This window comes from Aethalodelphis obliquidens, unplaced genomic scaffold, assembly GCF_003676395.1.
Source record: "Aethalodelphis obliquidens isolate GAN/ISIS:26980383/991018 unplaced genomic scaffold, ASM367639v1 scaffold5, whole genome shotgun sequence".
Classification (NCBI taxonomy): domain Eukaryota; kingdom Metazoa; phylum Chordata; class Mammalia; order Artiodactyla; family Delphinidae; genus Aethalodelphis; species Aethalodelphis obliquidens.
In genome coordinates, this window is record NW_020837949.1 from 32554055 (window position 1) to 32575056 (window position 21002).

Below are 21002 nucleotides of genomic sequence, written 5' to 3' on the forward strand. Positions count from 1 at the left end.
ATAGTCAATAATATTGTAACAACTTTGCGTGGTGACAAATGGTAACTAGACTTATCATGGTGACCATTTTGTAACGTATAAAAAATATCAAATCACTTCATGGTACACCCAAAAAGTACACCCAAAACTAATATAATACTGTAAATTATACTTCAATTTTAAAAAGCTTGAAAAATTAATTAAAAGACTAATATAGGGGGAAAAAGTAATTTATACTTACTGTCTCCTCTTCTTATCCTTTAGTCAACATTTATTGAGCACCTAATACAGTGAAACTCAATCCTGGTGGCACATTCAAACCATCTGGGAAGCTTTTTTTGAAAAAAGTACAGACGCTCCAGGCCTCACCCATGAGTCAAGCCTGTGCATCCATGTTTGTTTATAAACTCTCCAGTTGACTCTCATGTGCAACCAGAGTTGAAGTCACTGATAATAATATATGCCACACACTCTACTGCAATTACAAAGATGAATAAGACACAGGGCCTGTCCCTGAAAAACGCAGGAAATAAGAACATCAGGAAACCTATTAAAATGGGTAAATGTTATAACAATGGTATGTACAAACTGCTAAGGGAACAGAGATAGGCAAGAATACAAAAGAAGGTGAGGGAGGTCTTTGAGTATGGTTACTGAACTACAACGTACACAAGACTGAAAGGCCATTAAACTGCTCTCTTAAAGGCCAGCAACGATCTCTAGTCTACCACTTAAAATAGTTGGCCTCATCTACACCAGTCTTACCATACGCAAGATACAGATAATAACAAGGTTGCTCTGACAATTGAGAAATTAATTAATACAGTAGATATTGGCATATAGGAGATATAAATTGTTTCTCATCCATTTCTCTTAAAGCCAAAGGCTCTTCTCAATTCTATATTCCTTTTTAATCTCTCTGCAATACTTCACTGCTCCTTCTGGAAATTCTCTTCAAGTTCTGTGAGATGAGCACCTACTCTGTGCTAGGTATACACTTCTACTTCAAAGATCACTCCTCACCTTCTAGTTTCTCTCCTTCTCTTATGCCTTAAATGAAAGTATCCAAAAGTATATGCTCTCTGCCCTCTCCTCCCCTATGTCTGAACTTGTTCTCCTAAAAGCTATTCCAATCTCCTGGCTTTAACCCACAGAGAGGATTTCCAAATCTATATAATCTCTGGGCCTGATCTCTTTCCAAGCTCCATTTCTACATCTCCCTATCTGCTACGCATGTTCACATAGACATTCTGCTAGCATCTCAAACTTAGTAGAACCCAAACAAAATTCACCATTATTCCCCCGAGCTGTGCATCTTCTCTCCTGTGTGTTCTTTAGCTGTTAGTGGTGGTTCCACTTCCCAGTCAACCAGATTTTAATGTTCAGTTACCGCTGATTCTTCCCTTTCTCTACATTCACTCACCATGTCTCGTTGATTCCAACTCTGAAATGTTAGCAATCATTTTTTTCCTCCGTGTCTTGTAAAACTACTTTAAATCTGGTCCTAACACTTAACTCAGTTTCCCAACTGGTCTCACTAGCTCCAGTCTGTCTAGACCCGTGGTTCTCAACCAGGGGCGATTTTGTACTACAGGAGACATTTGTGACTGTCGTGACTGCGGTGCTACTGGCATCATGTGGGCCAAGGATGCCCAAACATCCTAAAATGCACAGGACACCCCTACAACAAAGAGTTATCTGGCCCAAATGTCAATAGTGCTGAGGCTGAGAAAATCTGTGCTGTTTAACAGCACAATTCATCTTTGCATCTCTTACTTGCAAAGTACTTGAGATATAACTCATATTTCCTGCTCATTCCCACTTTTCTGTTTTTTCTTCCTGTGCTGTGCTCTCTGACATGAGCTTGTACCTCAACTGATACCTACCATCCTCCTAGGCAGAAGTAACTTCTCCATCTTCTGAATGTCCATGGACTTATTGCTTTTTGACCCTGTATAATATATATGTTACATATGTCTGATTCATCCTTGAATCTGTAGTCTTGCACTGTGTCTACCAACCAGGTAATCAAATCACCAACCTTCAGTGAGTCTAAAACTTAATCTATAGAATCATTACTGCTATTCACAAATACTGCATTTCTCTTCTTCTTCCCTGCCCCCTCTGAAATGAGGTTTATAGATATAACTTGCTTAAGCTAATTGAAATCTGAGCAGAAGTGCAGTGAGTCTCTTAGGGTGTGTGTGGGTAGGGGGGAGCTTTAAAACCCAGTATGGTATTCATTGCATTTCTTTCCCACTGGTGTGGGGACAGTGATAAAAAGCCTAAGCCTTTTTTTGGGGGGCGGGGGGAGGAGAGGTAAATTTCACATGCTACATTTTGTAAATTTAAGGTGTACAGCCTGTTACTTTCATACATTTACATAATGTAGTATGATGGCGACTAAAGCAATATTTACCACATCACTGTAGTACAATGGTACTGTCTACATTCATTATACTGTGCATCAGATCGCTATGGTTTATTTACTACTCATTACAAGTCTGTACCCTTAAACACCATTAATCTTATCCCTCCCACCCTCCATTCTCTGGTAACCACCATTTTATTGTTTTTTTAAACAGGTTTGACTTTTTTAGATTCCACATATAAGTGATATTGTACAGTACTTGTCTTTCTCTAACTTATCTCACTTAGCACAAGGTGCTCAAGGTCCATGTTGTTGCAAATGGTAGGATATCCTCCTTTCTCATGGCTCAATAATATTCCATTATGCATATGTATCATATCAAAAAGCCTACGTTTAGACTGAAATCCTCCAAGAGCCTACAACTATGTGACTTTGTGGAGCAGGGCCCTTCTGCTGCTGACCCACACTAGACACACACAGAACGAGTGAGGAGATGCCACGAAAAGCCCCCACCACCAACACCCTCACGTTGAGATTTTAGTTTGTTTGTTATTGCATTATATCCTTGCTTACCCTGATTCACAATCAATGAAAGATTCATAATTTCATGGGTCACTAAAAAAAAGGAAAAATGCTACCTGTATCACAAGCCATGATTGTACAATGCAGCCTGATTTCAGAGATCTTAAAATATGGAAAATGATGAGTAGTGAAATCAATGAAATATGGTATATTTGGTAAATGAATAAATGTAGGGGTAGTTTTCAAAAATTAATTCTATTCATTTTCAGTAGAAACATTATGAACTAAAATGTGCAAGAGAAGTTCTCAGCCATAGGGTTCACAGTAGAGCATATAAATAAATGTCTTAAGAGAAAGAATATGAAGACTGTAGTTCTACCCTTCAGAATAAAATTAATGAAATTCTCCTTTTTTGACAACTATAAGTGGTTCCATGGAACCCCTATTTTCTTTGATATGCATCAATCTCTTGCAATAAATTACTGCTTCAGGCAATTAAGCTTTTAGGTCAGGACCACAGGTCAAGTTTTCCCATCATGCTTTTCAACCTTAAAAACTACCTTTGTACTAAGCGTTTTTATTGGGTTGGCCAAAAAGTTCGTTCGGATTTTTCTGTAATATATACCATGTTCTTCTATGTATATAACCACCTTTATTTTAAGTAGAAATGACTCCCCAATGCACTGAGAATGTACTACAAATTTGCTTTAGTGTGCAAAGTCTAAAAAACTCCACTAATGCTGCAGCAGCTATCAAGTTTCTGCTTGCTGTAGGAATTTTTACATTTTATTGGTGCAATGACAGAATTCATTCACCTACAGAATGAAATTAGGAATGAATAATTTCTACATTAATCGCTTACTGGTTGAGTTTACTTTTTAGTTAATAAGAACACTACTGATTTTACATTAATCATGATGGAATATAATGGCAGCTTACATTGCTTTTATCAATACATACAAACAAAACTTCTGAAGCCACATTATGATTGTGTGTGGGGGAGAAGTATACAAACTGCTTATAAATATTTAGCATGTGTAAGTGATTTGAACCATAGCCAATATCACCACCTGCACCTCAAGGAGCACCAGGAATTTCATTTAACTACCTAAATCTTTAAAATCTATAACACTATTTAGAAGTGAAAAATGTAGGCATACTAGATTTTCCCTCCAAAACTTACCTTTATATGCTACTTCTTTTCATAAAACTGTTATTTTTTTCTTAATTTTGTAAATTCATTACTCCTTTGTTCATTCACTCACTGAACCATTGTACTCATCACATACATTGCACTGACAGATGCTAAAGATGACATTTCTGCACTAACGAATTCAACAGAATACAGGAAAAAAGACAGGTAAACAGATAACTACTATGCAAAACTGTATTCAACATTAATGATGTGTTTCAGCGTTCAGGAGAGAGAGAAAACAGTTGTTCAGGAGAGAGAGAAAACTAGCCATGTGATCTGAGCTAAATCTTGAAGGAAGAGTAATTTTTCATCTTTCAAAAAAGGGGATAGATCGGGGAGCAGTATCAATGCTCAAAGCAGGTAAGTCATGAGCAGAGAAAAATAACTAAAATTTATTGTGTTTACTACATGCCAGGCAACATGTGCACTTATAAAAGTTTAATGGGGAATATAATTTGTTATATCCCCACATTTTAGAGGAAACTGAAGCTGCTGAGAGATTAAATAATTTACTCCATGTGCTAGGCATGGACTAGCATGCAGGTCTCTTTGAATTCACAGCATGATTAAATAACAGTATATATTGGAAATGTCAGAACTATTTAGGTTAGAATGGAATACAAGGACATGAACACCATTTTCAAGAGTTGGGCTTCCTTGTAAAGGCAATGGAGGATGCAGCAACTAAAAGTTTGGGAGTAGAAAAATGATAGGAAGATGGAGGGATCTGTCTAGAAAGTTTATAATAAAAGTCCAGCAGTGGCAAATAAAACAGATATGAGTCATTCTTCTAACCTTACTTTTCCTCCCTTAGCTTTGTTTCTTCCTCAACTGTGTAGTCACAGAACAGGTACAATCAATTTGCATTCTGTTCATACAGTACAAGTTTGTTACTAAACAACAGTAGTTCATAACATAAACTGTTAATGGTCTGGTCAATTGAGAGGTTATAAATCAAATATTAATATAAATGAACTTTTCAAGCAAGAAATAATTTCTGTAAGACATATTCTGATGGAAGTGACAAGGTTTGGAAACTAAGTGTAAGGTACAGAGAGCACAAGGAGGAAAAAAGTTAAAGCTGAAGTTAAAAACCTGGATAACTTGAATAATGGGAACAGAGTCATAAAGAGAAATATGAGCAGAAAGAGATGGGTATCTGCCCTGCTTTGTGTAGGGACAGAGAGGGGGGAGTTTATGAATTTACTTTCAGGCAGGTTCCATCTGAGCATATCTCCTTAACTGTCTTCTGTGGAAGAGGACCAGCAGATAAAAATGTGTGACCAGTGCTAAGGGGAGAAGCAGGGCTGAGCTAGGTACTTGAGACATCTGCAAAGATACAAAAGCTGAAGCTACGCGAGCGGATCACTCTACTCACTGGGGGAAGGTAGAAGAGGATGGTGGGGGGCGGGGGCGGTGGTAAGGTGTCTTCCAAAGCTTCAAGTGACTTCCAGGATTTCTCACTTAGAGAGCAGTTTGGGAATAGTTCTTATCTGAGCCTTATACCACAATTTCATATAATTTCAATCACAAAAAATGCTTTACTGTACAGTGCAGCTGACCCAGGAGGGGAAAACATGAACTGTTCTAACCCAGAGTTTCTGTAACTATGTAAAAAGGTCTGTAGGACACACCACGACAAATGAATAACTAAACAACTTCATTGTGCTTCTTCAGATAATTTTATTTCCTACTAACCCAGTGGCCAAAAGTGAAAAGGTTATTACATTTCATACCGGTATCCTCAAAAAGCAACTGTATGTAACTGAAAAAAGCAAAGATATTATTCTAGATTAATTTCTAAAATGCTTCCTACCACAGGACATATATGAAACTACACCAACAGCATAAAACTTTTAAATGTGTCAAACAATAATAAACTTTGTTCTAAAACGATCAAACACAAATTAAATTTAAAACTCAACACTATTTAGTGTTTGGCATTTACAATTTCTATTAAAAACAAAGAGAACTATTGTTTCTCCCTTTTCCAAATTAAGCTGTCAAATTTAACACAAAGAGATAAATCCAGAAAAGGATTCTATCATCAATTGTTAAGAAGTGTAATGTCACAAGAGCATCAACTTTGGATTCAGACAAACTCAGGCTTAAATACCGCCTTTGCACTTCCTACTTAGGGGTCCTTCCGTGAATTACTTAAAGCTTTTAAAAATTTATTTTACTTATTTGTGCAATGGTAATAATCAAACCTAGCTCAAATTTACAACAAATTAACAAATGTATTGTCTAACTGAACCAGGCATATACAAAGTATGGTACTACTAAGTCTTAACAGCTTCCCTTCCTTACTTCCACAGTCAGTAATGGAAATTCCAAGAGCTTTAAATTAAGTATTAAAAACTTATTTTTGAAAATTACAAACAAGGTGGCAGGAAAAGTAAAATGATTTAAATATTAGTTTAAAAAATAACACCTTTAAATCCTATTTCTGATTCTATATGCAAGGTCCTCCTCCCAAGAGATTAAAAAGAACATTTAAATAAAGTGACAAGACTGTTAGAATTTCACTTTACCAGTTACTTCAATTTAACCTCACAGTTTGGTTAATATTTTTCTTAAATTACTAAAAGATGTGATCAGAAATTTATATGCAAAATATCCACAGAATAGTCTTACAAAACTCGAAATAAAAACAAACCCACAAAATTCCTTCAAATTGGAGTTTTCATTCATTTACTGTTAAAACATGGTGTTGGGCGAGCATAGAGAATAAGACCCCTTCCCACCCAGCCCCACACCTTTATGGAGCTCAGTGCCCTGAGAGTGCCGGATGACAAGAAATCCTGTCATATCATTTTGAAAAAACTTTGCTATTTTAGGTCTTTACAACACATGGCAGGCCTATATTAACTCCCACACTGAGTACTCTCTCCTCAGCTAGATTTCTAGCCACTTGAGCTACTAATCACCACTTACCAACAGCAGAATAAAAAACATGACAATCCCTTTAAAAAACTTTTTAGTACTACTTAATTTTAAATGTGTGTGAGCACCTGCATACATTTTCAGTTACCCATTTATGGTTATTTACCAATATTACACGTGTGAATACTGCACAGCAACTTTTGTGTATACAGGGATCTGCCTACCAGGACTGTGGATTATGGAGAATCTTGCTGCTCTCCCCATTTTGTCGTTTTATTATCACTTTCACCAAAGAGCACAGAGGTAAAAAAGATTTCCGGAACTGAAGATAAGGCTGACTGCTGCACGTTCACATCGGGAAGAAGACAGAACATGACATTTCAGTACAAGAACACAGGATATAAAAACACTTGGAGCAGAGCGTTCCAACCGAAAATACCCGTAGACTTACATGAGGATTTCTTAAACACCAGTTATTTTTTTGTGTTTCATACATGGCTTTACTGCTTTGGAACTTAAAAATGAGCCCTGTTAAATTAAGAGTGGAGTCTTCGAAAACTTTAACTATCTTATTCATTGTTATGTCAGTTACTTCTGAGTTTGAGAAACATCAAGGACCTGTGCAGGAAATACTTAAAATTAGGAGGGTACCCCTGTGTCCCAAAACACACTCTGGAGAATGGGGCCTCACAGAGGCCAAGGGAAACCGCGAATAAGAGAGATCCAGTTCAATGATCAGATTTCTTACTTCAAATGCCTGAGAACTTAAGTCGTTCATCTGGTTCTAATGCTGTCACAGCATCTAAGATACAGTAAAAGGAGTTCCACAATCTCCCCTCTTCGGAAGAAGTCCTAGCAGGACCACGGGGCGCTACCAAGTCGGCCCCCAGAGCGGCTACTGCCAACAAGAGTAGCAAACAACCGTGGGGAGGGGGGTGTCTTTTTATGAGCAACTTCGTTGCCTACAGCTAAAACCGAAAAAGAAAAAAAAAAAAAAAGAGAGAGAGACTTCCACGACTAAAGGAAAAAAAACGTAGGACCCAGGAAAGAAAGCAGTTTGCTTGTGGGAGGATAGATTAGAAGAGAGAAGTCAAGGTCTGCTTCCTAAGCAATTTTTCCCCCTTAGCCCTCACCCCGGCCACCCTCTCCGGCCAGGCCATCGGGCTGAGTACTGTCCTTGGCCCGCTCCCAGGCCGGGACCCAGACCCCTCTGCAGTCCCCGACCCTGGCGCAGGGCCCCCGTGGCCCATGCGCGGGGAGAGGGTCCCCAGCGGCCGCCGCCCTCCGCGCCCCCGGCCCCCGCCCGCCGCCGCCGCCGCCGCCGCCGCCCAGCTCCCGCTACCTATTTTCGGAGCACACACCCTACAAGGAGCGGAGCGAGCAGGCCTGGCGGAGACCTGCCCCCGCGCGGGGCCTCGGGTGACTGACAGGGGCAGGCACTCGGGCGCAGCGAGGAGAGGGGAAGAAGGGCAGCCGGGGGCACCGACCAATGCCCTTCCCCGGCGGCCAGACTCCGGGCTGATACGGCGGGGCTCTACTGGCTTCCCGGACCGATGGGCTCTGCCGCCCCCGCGGCCCTTACCTTCTCCTCATCAGACAACTGCTCCTCCAGATCCGCCATTTTCCTTCTGGCGACAAACCGCGGCGGCGGCGGCAGCAGCGGCCACCTGACTTCCCCCTTTCGGTGCGGTCCTCCGCGCCGCGCGACCCCGACAAGGGAGGGGCCCACAGCCCCGGCCGCCGCGCACGCGCCCCGTGAGCTCCGCCTCCCTCCGCCCGCCTCACGGGGCCAGAGCACGGCTGTGCGCGTGCGCGGGTGCCTCCGAGGCCCAGGAACCGGGAGGAGTTGCTTACTTCCGCCTGAGGCAGGCTTGTCGGTATCCTGAGTCTAGGATTCTTTCCCCACCAGTGACCGTATGGACCCAGTCTGCGATGAGTACATGCTGAGCCCTTGATTATACTCCCATCAAATCCTGAACTCCGCCAGCTAAAATGTGAGAAAGTGCACAAATAGCTTTTAAACATTCTGGTTTTAAAAAAAAGATTACGAGAAAAATATTCGGCCTTCTTTAAAATATGCACATACAACCCAGTACATAATTGGAAGATGTTCTGGATATATTCATTAAAGAAATAACTGCTGGTCCTTTATTGTGTGTGGGATACTGTGTTCGCTTCTGGAGATATACAATGTTAAGTAAAAGCCAGAGAAACCTCAGTTCTGAAGAAACTCATTGTCTGTTCCTTAAACGAACATATTAAGAAGTTGGGGAAGGCTCTGCACTATTGCAGGGGAATAAAGAGTTATGTTAAACATAGATCGTACCCTTCTGAATAGGGTTGCCAGATTAAATACAGAAAAGCCCAGTAAAAGTTGAATTTCAGATAAACAATGAACATATATTTTAAGTATAAGTATGTCCCATGAAGCATTTGAGATATACCAATTATTCATTGTTTTCAAACTTTATTGGATGTCTGCTAATTTTATTTGCTAAATCTAACCCTACTTCTGAATCTTCAAGTTTAGCAAGAGAATGAAGATGTAGTTAAAGCTGTATATATGAATTGGCTAGGAATCTTGTTAAGTGCAGTTGCTGATTCAGCAGGTCTGGGATGTGGCTGAAGAATCTGCATTTCTAACAAGCTCCCAGGTGGTGCCAGTGCTACCGATCTGGAGACCACAGGTTGAGTAGCAAGACCTTAGAGCTCAGATAGGAGTTAAGATTTTAATCATTTTGTTGTACACCTAAAACTAATACAATGTTACATGTCAATTATATCTCAATTAAAAGTATATTAAATACAGACTGGGAGAAAATATTTGCAAATGATGTGACCAACGAGAGATTAATTTCCAAAATATACAAACAGCACATACAACTCAATAACAAAAAAACAAACCAATCAAAAAATGTGCAGAAGACCTAAATAGACATTTCTCCAAAAAAGACATATGGATGGCCAATAGGCACATGAAAAGATGCTCAACATTGCTAACTATTAGAGAAATGCAAATCAAAACTACAATGAGGTACCACCTCACACCAGTCAGAAGGGCCGTCATTAAAAAGTCTACAAATAGCAAATGTTGGAGAGGGTGTGGAGGAAAGGGAACCCTCCTACACTGTTAGTGGGACTGTAAATTGATGCAGCCACTGTGGAAAACAGTATGGAGGTTCCTCAAAAAACAAAATAGAGTTGACATATGATCCAGCAATCCCACTCCTGGGCATATGTCCAGAGAAAACTCTAATTCGAAAAGATCCACGCACCCCAACATTCACAGCAGCACTATTTACAATAGCCAAGACATGGAAGCAACCTAAAATGTCCACTGACAGATAAATGGATAAAGCAGATGTGGTTCATATATACAATGGAATATTTCTCAGTCTCATAAAAGAGAATGAAATAATGCCATTTGCAGCAGCATGGATGGACCTAGAGACTATCATACTAAGTGAAGGATGTCAGAAAGAGAAAGACAAATACCATATGATATCACTTATACGTGGAAACTAAAATGTGACAGAAATGAATTTACTTACAAAACAGAAACAGACTCACAGACATAGAAAACAAACTTATGGTTACCAGGGGATAATGGGGGAAGGGATAAATTGGGAGATTGGGACTGACATATACACACTACTATATATGAAATAAATAACTAATAAGAACCTGTTGTATAGCACAGGGAACTCTACTCAATAATCTACAATGGCCTATATGGGAAAAGAATCTTAAAAAAAAAAGAGTGGATATATGTATAACTTACTTTGCTGTATACCTGAAACTAACACAACATTGTAAATCAACTATACTCCAATACAAATTAAAAAAAAACAAACTTATGGTTACCAAAGGGGAAAGGGGGTGGGGGAGGATAAACTAGGAGTTTGGGATTAACAGATACAAACCAGTATAACCAGGACCAGCAACAAGGTCCTACTGTATAGCACAGGAGACTATATTCAATATCCTGTAATAAACCATAATGGAAAAGAATATGGAAAAGAATATATATGTATAACTGAATCACTTTGCTGTATAACAGAAACTAACACAACATTGTAAATCAACTATATTTCAATTTTAAAAAGTATATTTAAAAAAGACATTATTCAGTAGAAAATGAGACACTTGGCAAGTTTTGAACAGTGACATGACACCATCAGAAATATGTCTAGCAAGATGAATCTGACAGCTGCATGTAAATGACACATGTGAGACTACCTTAAAGAGCTCAAATAACTGTTCCTATGTAAAACTTTGTTATTGAGTAATCTATTGAATGGTCATGGTGTGCAAATCACTGTTTCTTGTGGATGGAAAGCAAACAGAAGCCATGCTACTAAAAAGCTCATAGTCCATTAGGGGAGAGAAAGGAAGGGGAAGCTTGCTGACACGTGCAGGCAAAAGCAGGTGTCCTGTTAAGGGTAAACCGTGCAGAGAAGACATGACAAAGAATAAACCACACCGTTTGGTCAAGGACCTCACTGGATGTAAATAAAATGTTTACTTTTTACAGTTTAAAAACAATTTCTTCATTGATTTCTCACTGCAGCCTCCTGAAAGAAGGTATGTATCAGCATTATTATACCCATTTTAGAGGAGAAAAAACTGAGACAAAATATTTGTCCAAGGTTGTACCTAAGTGACTAAACTGGGATTCGACCCCAAGCATCATATTCCGTATCCCATGTTCTTTCCACTTTGAGATCTTTCTTTCATCCTCTCTAAAGCCTAGGCACTCTCCACCAAATAAAACTGAATGAAGGTGATTACTCTCCCATCCCATCAATTTTCTTCACCACCACCTACTTCATCAACAGTACTTCTGTTGTGTTTTGTTTTGTTTTTTGGTTTCTGTTTACTCAGCAACGCTTAATATCAATAATTTGTACTCAGTGGGTACTCAGTAAATGTGTTGCTTGACTAATTGCTGCTCTCTTCCTTTAGAAACCTCACCCAAATCTGGTAATGTCTGGTAATAATTTGAGTCAGACTATGTTTATAATTGTAACCTTGGTGATACTTTACATGGGTTCCCCATAGTGACACAACCAGCAATTATGTATAATTTCTGATAATCCTTTCAAAAACCTCCCAATATAACCCTCTTGATACAATTAAAAGGAATTATAGAATTCACATAATCTAGGAATTCTAGGACGATTTCAAGCCATCACACAAAATAGGTACATATATGGAATGACATTATAATGGCTGCAGGTAGAAATGCTCTGGTAATTTTTTTTTTTGCGGTACGCGGGCCTCCCACTGCCATGGCCTTTCCCATTGCAGAGCACAGGCTCCGGACGCGCAGGCTCAGCGGCCATGGCTCACGGGCCCAGCCGCTCCGTGGCATGTGGGATCTTCCCGATCCGGGGCACAAACCCGTGTCTCCTGCATCAGCAGGCGGACTCTCAACCACTGTGCCACCAGGGAAGCCCTGGTATTCTTGATAATCAGTTATTTTATGACGAAGAGAGGAAAAAAAGAAACATTTTCCCCTTATACAATTCTATCTACTAAGAATTGCTACCCTTCTTTAATTTTTTTCTTTTCTTTTTTTTTTTTTTGCAGTACGCGGGCTTCTCACTCTTGTGGCTTCTCTCGTTGCGGAGCACAGGCTAAGGACGCGCAGGCTCAGCGGCCATGGCTCACGGGCCTAGTTGCTCCGCGGTATGTGGGATCTTCCCGGACCGGGGCACGAACCCGTGTCACCTGCATCGGCAGGCGGACTCTCAACCACTGCGCCACCAGGGAAGCTCTCTCATTTAATTTTTAAACTCACCTGTCTTCTACTTGTTAGTGGTGTAATCTTGACCTTCCCAAATATCTGCACCAGAAACTGGTTAAAAAAAAAATTCTTCCCTTTTTAGTGTTTGTTTTTAAATTACTCATATGCTTCTTAATCTATTTTCCTGTGGATGTGATCTATGTCCTCAACTAATTTTAAGCTTGTCAAGGTCAGAGGTTACCTAATTTCATAGAATCACAATCCTAGAATCCATCTAGTGCAAATCTCTCATTTTACAGGTAAGTTGAGCTTTGGATAAATTAAATGAATTGATAAAAATTGCAATCTAGCTGATATTTTTTTTTAAAGATGTTTTTGATGTGGACCATTTTTAAAGTCTTCATTGAATTTGTTACAATATTGCTTCTGTTTTATGTTTTGATTTTTTGGCCAAGAGGAATGTGGGATCTTAGCCCCCCCGACCAGAAATCAAACCCGCACTCCCTGCACTGGAAGGCGAAGTCTTAACCACTGGACTGCCAGGGAAGTCCCTGATATTATTTTAGAACCCAACTGTCCTTATGGTTAAACTCATGTTCTTAGCTTAATACACACACACACACACACACACTCATGTATAAATATGTATAATCTAAATATATATCACAATCATATAATGTATAATAGAATAAACATCCTTTAAGTATCAATGATGAACTACTAAATAGTTGCACCAGATATAGATTTGTGTAACACCATGTTAAAACTAATATCCATAGTTTTAAAAGTATGGCTTAAAAAAAAAAAAAAAAAAAAAAAAAGTATGGCTTACCTCACTTCTGAGAAAAACTGCCAGTGTTAGACAGTGTTATTTGGTTGTTAGTCTTTCATGATCAATGCACACAACTGGTCTCATATAATGTCCTTTATGGCAGTAGAAAAGTGTTAAAAATCATGTATATTTTCAAAGTAATTGCTAAGTCAAATAATTGCCTGAACTATTTGTTACTTGCAGCTGTGTGTGTCCTACCTGTAGTCCATTTCCTCAGATGGATTTGAAAAGGTCTATACAAGTGGAACCCTTGGAGAAGCCTGACATGGATCATTCCAGAAATACCAAGGAATCTTTTTTTTTTTGATATTGCAACTTTTTTTTTTAACATCTTTATTGGAGTATAATTGCTTTACAATGGTGTATTAGTTTCTGCTTTATAACAAAGCTCTACATATACATATATCCCCATATCTCCTCCCTCTGGCGTCTCCCTCCCACCCTCCCTATCCCACCCCTCTAGGTGGTCACAAAGCACCAAGCTGATCTCCCTGTGCTGTGTGGCTGCTTCCTACTAGCTAGCTATTTTACGTTTGGTAGTGTATATATGTCCATGCCACTCTCTCACTGCGTCCCAGCTTACCCTTCCCCCTCCCCGTGTCCTCAAGTCCATTTGAAGAAGCTGATTTTTAAATTCCTCCTCCTTCCTGAATATGTTGTCCTTCATAATTTGGTTCCTACCAACCTCACTAAACCCTCCTCTTCCACTGCCCCAAATGCAAATGTCTCTGAAACACACAAAGCTATTTACTTATGCATCACATTCTCTCAGGTCTCTGCAGAAACTCTTTCTGGAATGTTCTTTGCCACTGCATATCCTTTAAAATTCAGTTCCGTTATCCCTTTTTTCCATGAATCCCACATTGAATCCTCTGGCTAAAGCTAATAATTTCTTTTTCGAGATTCCAATGGAAAGTTTTCCATGGATTTTTGCCATGTACTCTAGTGGTAAGATGTACAGATTTTATAATCAGTAAATCCTGGGTTCTGATCTCGGTTCCAGCTCTAGTTAACTGGGCAACTTACTTTGGAAGCTTCGGTTTCTTCATCTATACCTTGGAAGTAACAATGGTCCCTCCCTCATAGGACTGTTGTGAGGATTTAATGAGATAATACAGGCAAAGTGCTTAGCACCCAGCACAGGCATTAGCAAAGGTTTCAACAAATGTTAGCTATAATCATCATATTATAATACTAATCCACTCCTTAAGAACATAGCCTGTCTTAATTAGCTGTCTGATAAATACAGAGTCTGGCACATAAGTGCTTAAAAAAATTGTTGTTGGAAAGCATATTGATTGAAAGACTCTTTCATTTCACATCCCTAAATGAGAGCTAAAAAATTGAGCTAGCCACCCATGTGGGGTCTAGAGATTGCCCTAAAATGTGGCTCTGGGACTCCAGAACAGGAAAACAAACTTTTTCCTCAGCAACCCCCAAATCATACCTCCTACTCTTTACTACTCCATTATTTAGTCGCCACTTAAATATCTAGTTAATTTTCTGCTCTTTAATTTCTCTGTTACTGTAAGTTCAAGCCTTCAGTCTCTTCACACAATGTCCCAAATGAAGTATAGAGCATGGTGACTGACCAAGGTGGTCCTTTAGGGTGAGGCAAGGAAATACTAAAGCTTCTATTTATTTACATTTACTTAATTATTATTAAGATGTCAGATATACAAAAAAAAAAAAAGCATGTTTTACCCCTTGTAGATCCCATTCCCTTTCTTCTTCTTCCCATGGGTAGCCACTAACCTGAATCTAGTGTTCATCATTCCCATGCATGTTGTTTCTTTTTCAACACAGGACTGTTTCTTTTTCATCTTTTTAATCCACTTAATGTGGTACCTAATTCAAACAGTATTTATGGAACAAATTAATAAGTATGATTTCTTGCCTGGTCTTAAAAACAACATGGATAAAGAATATTAGACTAATTTCTCACTTTAAAAAAAATCTCCCTATATGACAAATGTAAATTATGGGGCATGAGTAAAAATTAAGGCAGACCACTGACCTGGAAAGATGAACCAACACAATGAACAGATTTGCTAGTAGCAAGTAAAAGGAGGGGTCCGACATCTTTGATTTTTTTACCCTTTATGTCTGGTAATACTTTTAACCCTTATTTGGACTCAGTAATAGCAGAATAACAGTATAGCAGAAAAAGAAGCTTGTCATTTGTGTTTCCCCAAGCCACACCAACCTACAAACAAACTGTACGCTGACTCAGGTCTAATCCAAAGAACTGTAGGAGTATTTGCCCAAATTACTTCCTCTTAGTTCTCTGGGGGTACCACAGTGGTTCATGTGCATTCAGAAATGTTTACACTGCCGTGTTCCTCTGTCTTTTGACATTGGCCTTTACCACCTCTGCTGCTCTCTATCTCATCAGAACTCTCCCAGTGTTGTAGCTCTGGCATCTTTTCTGATGCTCCCCCATGGGATGTACGGCTCAGGGCTCGTGTCACCTGATTTTCCTCTTCCTATGACTTTAGCTGCATCCATTGCAGGTAGGTGTTGGATGATCCCCAGCCACTGTCCGAGGCTGTGTGCTGGGGTATTCAATATTCTGCAGTTTTCTCCGGAGAGCTGCTTCCGATGGATAGAGCTGTAGCAGACACTGGAAGTGCTCTGACCAGATTCCCTCGGATCACTTTGACTATTTCTGTACTTCAGTGCTTTTTTGCCTCCACTTCACAGAACTTTCAATTATTCTTTGGAGGACTGCTCTTGTGCTACTGTGGCTGCCGTGAAGCAGCTCTTAACCAACGACTGTCAGATGACGGAGTATGAAAACCCAGCTCCCTAGCCTCAGGTCACAACAACTCTGAGGTGTAATTTACCTTCCAGATTCTCCCGGAGGGAGAAGGCCAACCTCTACTTGCCTCTTCCCCCTTTCCTGGGAGTGACTGAGGTATTATGGAAGGCTTTCCAATTAGGAACAGGAGAACAGCAATAGAATAGAAGTAAGGTTTTACACACGGAGGCACTTTGGGGCTCCAGATTGGGGATGGGAGGCCAATTATCAAACTTAGAGCACCTCATTAGGGTTGGGATACCCTTGAATATGAACCCCAAAATATTGATTTGGAAAGACTTTAATCGATTCTTGCCTCAGTAAGATTAGCCCTAGGAATACAGAATTAATTTTGCAGGTGACTTTAAATGTGGAGAGAAAGCCAGGAACTTACTTGACATGGGTCTGACACTGCATAACAGAGAGGTGGAGAAGAGAGAATTTTATACTGCAGGACATAATCCATGTCCTAAAGTAACATGTTCTGGTTGTGAAATGCTAGACTTCAATATATAAAAATATGAGTCTACAATGCAATGTGATGAGTTCAAAATAATTGGCATGGATGAGAAATGTTTTCCTATATGTATGAGATTAGATGTAAAACATTAAAACAGTGGATGAAAGGAGGAAATAGAGACTACTTTTCTACTCTTTGTATTTCTTAATCTGCCACACTGCCTATCTCATGGCTGAAGCGTGAATTTAAGGCATATTACAATGTTAAGCTATTAATATTTATTTTTAGTTTAAGTCAATACTTCCAGAAGAAATCTATATTCTAAAGATATATACATGTGATTGCTTCTATGAGTTCATATACTAATCACTTCTTAGATGAGTTGGCTTATTTTAGAAAAGTTTCCTAATTTCACAATACTTGACATAGTAAGCCAAAGTAAGAGATTAATGTACAGCAGAACATATTAGAATAAACTGTTTTGAGTGGTATTGAAGAAAGGGATGTCTGCTTCTTGGGAGAGTAATTTCTTTTTATAAGAAAGCTTCATATTTTCAGCCTAATATTTCTGTATTTTAACTTATGGGACAAATAGTTGTATGATTTCTGCCAATTAGTGAAATCACTCTAAGCCTCAATTTTGTCATCTGTTAAAAGGGAAACAAAAGTAATACCTATGTCATTGTGTAGATAAAAATGTGTAAGTGTTGTACACTTTTTAAACATATAAATTACTGCAATTTGTCATTCATAGTCTGATAGAAATTGAATTCTATTCATTCATATTCACTGTGATAAGCATAATGAATATATAAAATATTGCCATGTACATATATACAATGGAATATTACTCAGCCATAAAAAGAAACGAAATTGAGTTATTTGTAGTGAGGTGGATGGACCTAGAGTCTGTCATACAGAGTGAAGTAAGTCAGAAAGAGAAAAACAAATACCGTATGCTAACACATATTGTGGAATCTAAAAAAAAAAGGTTCTTAAGAACCTAGGGGCAGGACAGGAATAAAGACACAGACGTAGAGAATGGACTTGAGGACACGGGGAGGGGGAAGGGTAAGCTGGGACGAAGTGAGAGAGTGGCATGGACTTATAAATGCTACCAAATGTAAAATAGATAGGTAGTGGGAAGCATCCACATAGCACAGGGAGATCAGCTCGGTGCTTTGTGACCACCTAGAGGGGTGGGATAGGAAGGGTGGGAGGGAGATGCAAGAGGGAGGTGATATGGGGATATATGTATATGTATAGCTGATTCACTTTGTTATAAAGCTGAAACTAACACACCATTGTAAAGCAATTATACTCCAATAAAGATGTTAATAAACAAATAAAATATTGCCATGAATGTTTAACTTTTGATTTAAACAAAACATTAAAAAGATACTTCTCCCAGTTTCCTTTGACATTGTCCTACCTTGTAATGGTCATGGACAAAAAGGCCTTATGAAATATAAGAAAGAGTATTGGCTTAGAATACCCAGATTTTGGCCCGTTTTTTTTTTTTCCACTTAAAAAAGTCACTCATCTTGGATGAGTCTCTTAACATCTTCATTCAATTCAAAGATTCATTGTGAAACTTGCATGAAATAATATATGAAAGGTGCTTTGTAAAATAAAAAGTGCTGGATGAATGTAAAGAATTATCATTAAAGTACATTATATCTTGTGATATCAGTAACCTATCATTCATCTTTCTTCTGGTTTTGTCTCTAGTGTACTCAAGTCCAATAATGCACGAGTCCTTAAAAAAATTTATTGTGCTTCTATTATATATCAGCACTTACTAGTTATTGGAGATGCAGCAAAATAGACATGGTCCCTGACTTCACAGAGCTTATTATTGAGAGGATCACCTCAGCATTCAACCCTCAGATTATAATAGGCATTTTTACCCTCAACATATCCTATTTCTTGAGGCACACTGTGCTCCAATCTGGACATGTGCCTCCCCTTTTCAGGGCCATAGGTAACATCTTGGTGTCTCTCTTTCTCATTCTCCTGGAGACTCCTTTAGTACTATGTGTTGAATCTGTTTGAGATCTCCTATTTTGTGTCAGATCTCCTATTTTCTGTATCCAATGATTTCCTCTTTTTTTGATTTATTGTTGTATTCGTAGAACATATTGTCCAGAAGCTTCCTGAGAAAAGGGATATAGAAGTATAGACTGCACATGAGGTAAAATTTTACAACTGTATATATCTGAAAACATCATTATTTGACCCTCACACTTGATTGATAGTTTGGTTGTGTATAGAATTCTAGATTGGAATTCATTTTCGTTCAAATTTTTTAAAGCATTTTTCCAGGGTCCGTAGATTTTTTTTTTCTTTTGGTTTATGACATTTTCTTTGTCCTCAGTGTTCTGAAATGTCAAAATAAAGCGACTTTTGTGGCTCTGTTTTCAATTATTTTAGTGGGCTCTGTGGGTCCTTCCAATCTGGAAAGTCATGTCCTTTAGTTCTGAGAAACTTTTAAAATTATTTCATTGATGATTTTCATTTTTCCACTTTCCCTGTACTTTCTTTCTGCAACTCCATTTATTTGTACATTCCACCTCCTGGATTGGTGCTCTATTTTTGTTTAATCTTTTCTTTTCCTGTATTTACATATCTTTTCTTTTTTGCCCTACTTTTCAAGTAACAGCCCCGACTAACCTGACTACCGAGTTTTTCCTTTCATTTGTTATCTGCTCATGTTAACTAGTTTAGTTTTATTTTAGGAATATCTGATTGGTATGTTTTGTGATTCTCATCTTCTTTTGGTCAGAATCCCCAGAACGGACTCTTCTAATCTTCTGCCAGAAGAGGAAAGGCCTGGATAATAGTATTTTAGAAGCCAAGTAGAGGAGAAAGGCTGGGTGTTTCAGCATTCACCATCCAGATGTTCCTTTAATTCCCCTCAACTATGCTTGGTATCCAGCCGTCCAGAATCCCTTTACTTTACCCTCCCCAGAGGATAATTTTCCACACTTCTGCCAGGGTGGGGAAGCAGCACAGACTAGGGGCGGGGACCAGAGGACGTACCTGCTTCTTAAACAGCCTACAGCCGGTCCTTCTGATTTCAGGTCCCACTTCACCCCCATTTTCAGAAGGACTTGGTGCTATCAAGTCATGGACCCTTGAGGATCTTGTGGGTACAGATGAGGCTGATTCTTGGTTTTTGCCACCACCAGGATTTGTCTATTTGAGGTCCTCAAATCTGCTACAATCCTCCATATACTTTCTAGCCTTAAAATTTCTGGGGCTTTTGTATCTTTTCCTTTTTTCCACATTGTTGCATGTTTATTAATTAAAAAACAAATCCTTTTAGTGACGTTTTGTCAGGGAGGAAAAAGTAGATAAATGTGTTAACTTTACGTATTAACTTTCCAATCCACTTACTATACTGTAACTGGAAAGAGAATCCTGTTTTGGTTTCAGGGGTGTAATATCTTATCACGTGAGGATATGATCCAGTTTTGCTTTTGTTTTCTTTTTTAGTTTTGCAAAACACTGTATTTTGCAAAATACAAATCTGTTAGAAGCAAGGTTTATACTCTCCATTTTACCATAGGTTCTGCTCCTCCCTCTTGTCATTTCACAGATTATCTGTCCAGTCCCTGAGGTAGTAGAGTCCTTTGCCTCTGCCTTGTATGTTTTCGCATCTCTAGCTCACGTCTTACCACACTTCCCTCTTTCTCTCAGCTTCACCACACTGGCTTTCCCTTGGTTCTTTGTAAGCCCCACAATCACTCTTCCACTGGGCCTCTGCATGTGCAACTCTGCTTGTAACCTCTTCTTTTTCCTCTTTAATGCTACTCTTCTTCAGATCTCTATTCAGTTGTTTCTTCTATCTTCTGACCTTCCCAACTAGGTCAAATCCCCGCATCATAGGCTCTCCCAGCACCATGGAGCTGTTTTACGTTTCTTTGGATGCTATTTGGATGGTGCCCACTTCCCACGACTAAATTATAAACTTCGTGGGATAGGATCTAGGTCTGTTTTGTTTCCTATGGCATTCACAGTGCCGAGCACAGAACATGGCTCAAAGTAGGTACTTAATAATTATTGATTAAATGACTAAACAGAACTGATACCTTAAGGATAAATAGGACTGATAAGAAGAGAACTGAGGAAAGAGTCCTCAGACCAATAAAACATATGATGGATATGTTTGTTGGACTTGAGGAAGTGAAAGACAAGGGCTGTGT

General features: G+C 39.0%; 1 protein-coding gene across 2 annotated transcripts in view; it reads right to left on the bottom strand.

Annotated features, from left to right (window-relative positions):
• The window catches only part of CAPZA2 (capping actin protein of muscle Z-line subunit alpha 2), a 56693-nt gene extending 47915 nt beyond the window's left edge, over positions 1 to 8778 (bottom strand). The window contains exon 1 of one of the 2 annotated variants that reach the window (XM_027102122.1): positions 8536 to 8699. In XM_027102122.1, coding sequence (XP_026957923.1) covers positions 8536 to 8574 — 39 coding nt within the window. In that variant the 5' untranslated portion in view covers positions 8575 to 8699. Of the gene's footprint in view, positions 1 to 8535 lie in introns of both variants that reach the window. The other variant, XM_027102121.1, reaches the window with a different exon arrangement.
• Between the last annotated feature and the right edge of the window lie 12224 nt (positions 8779 to 21002).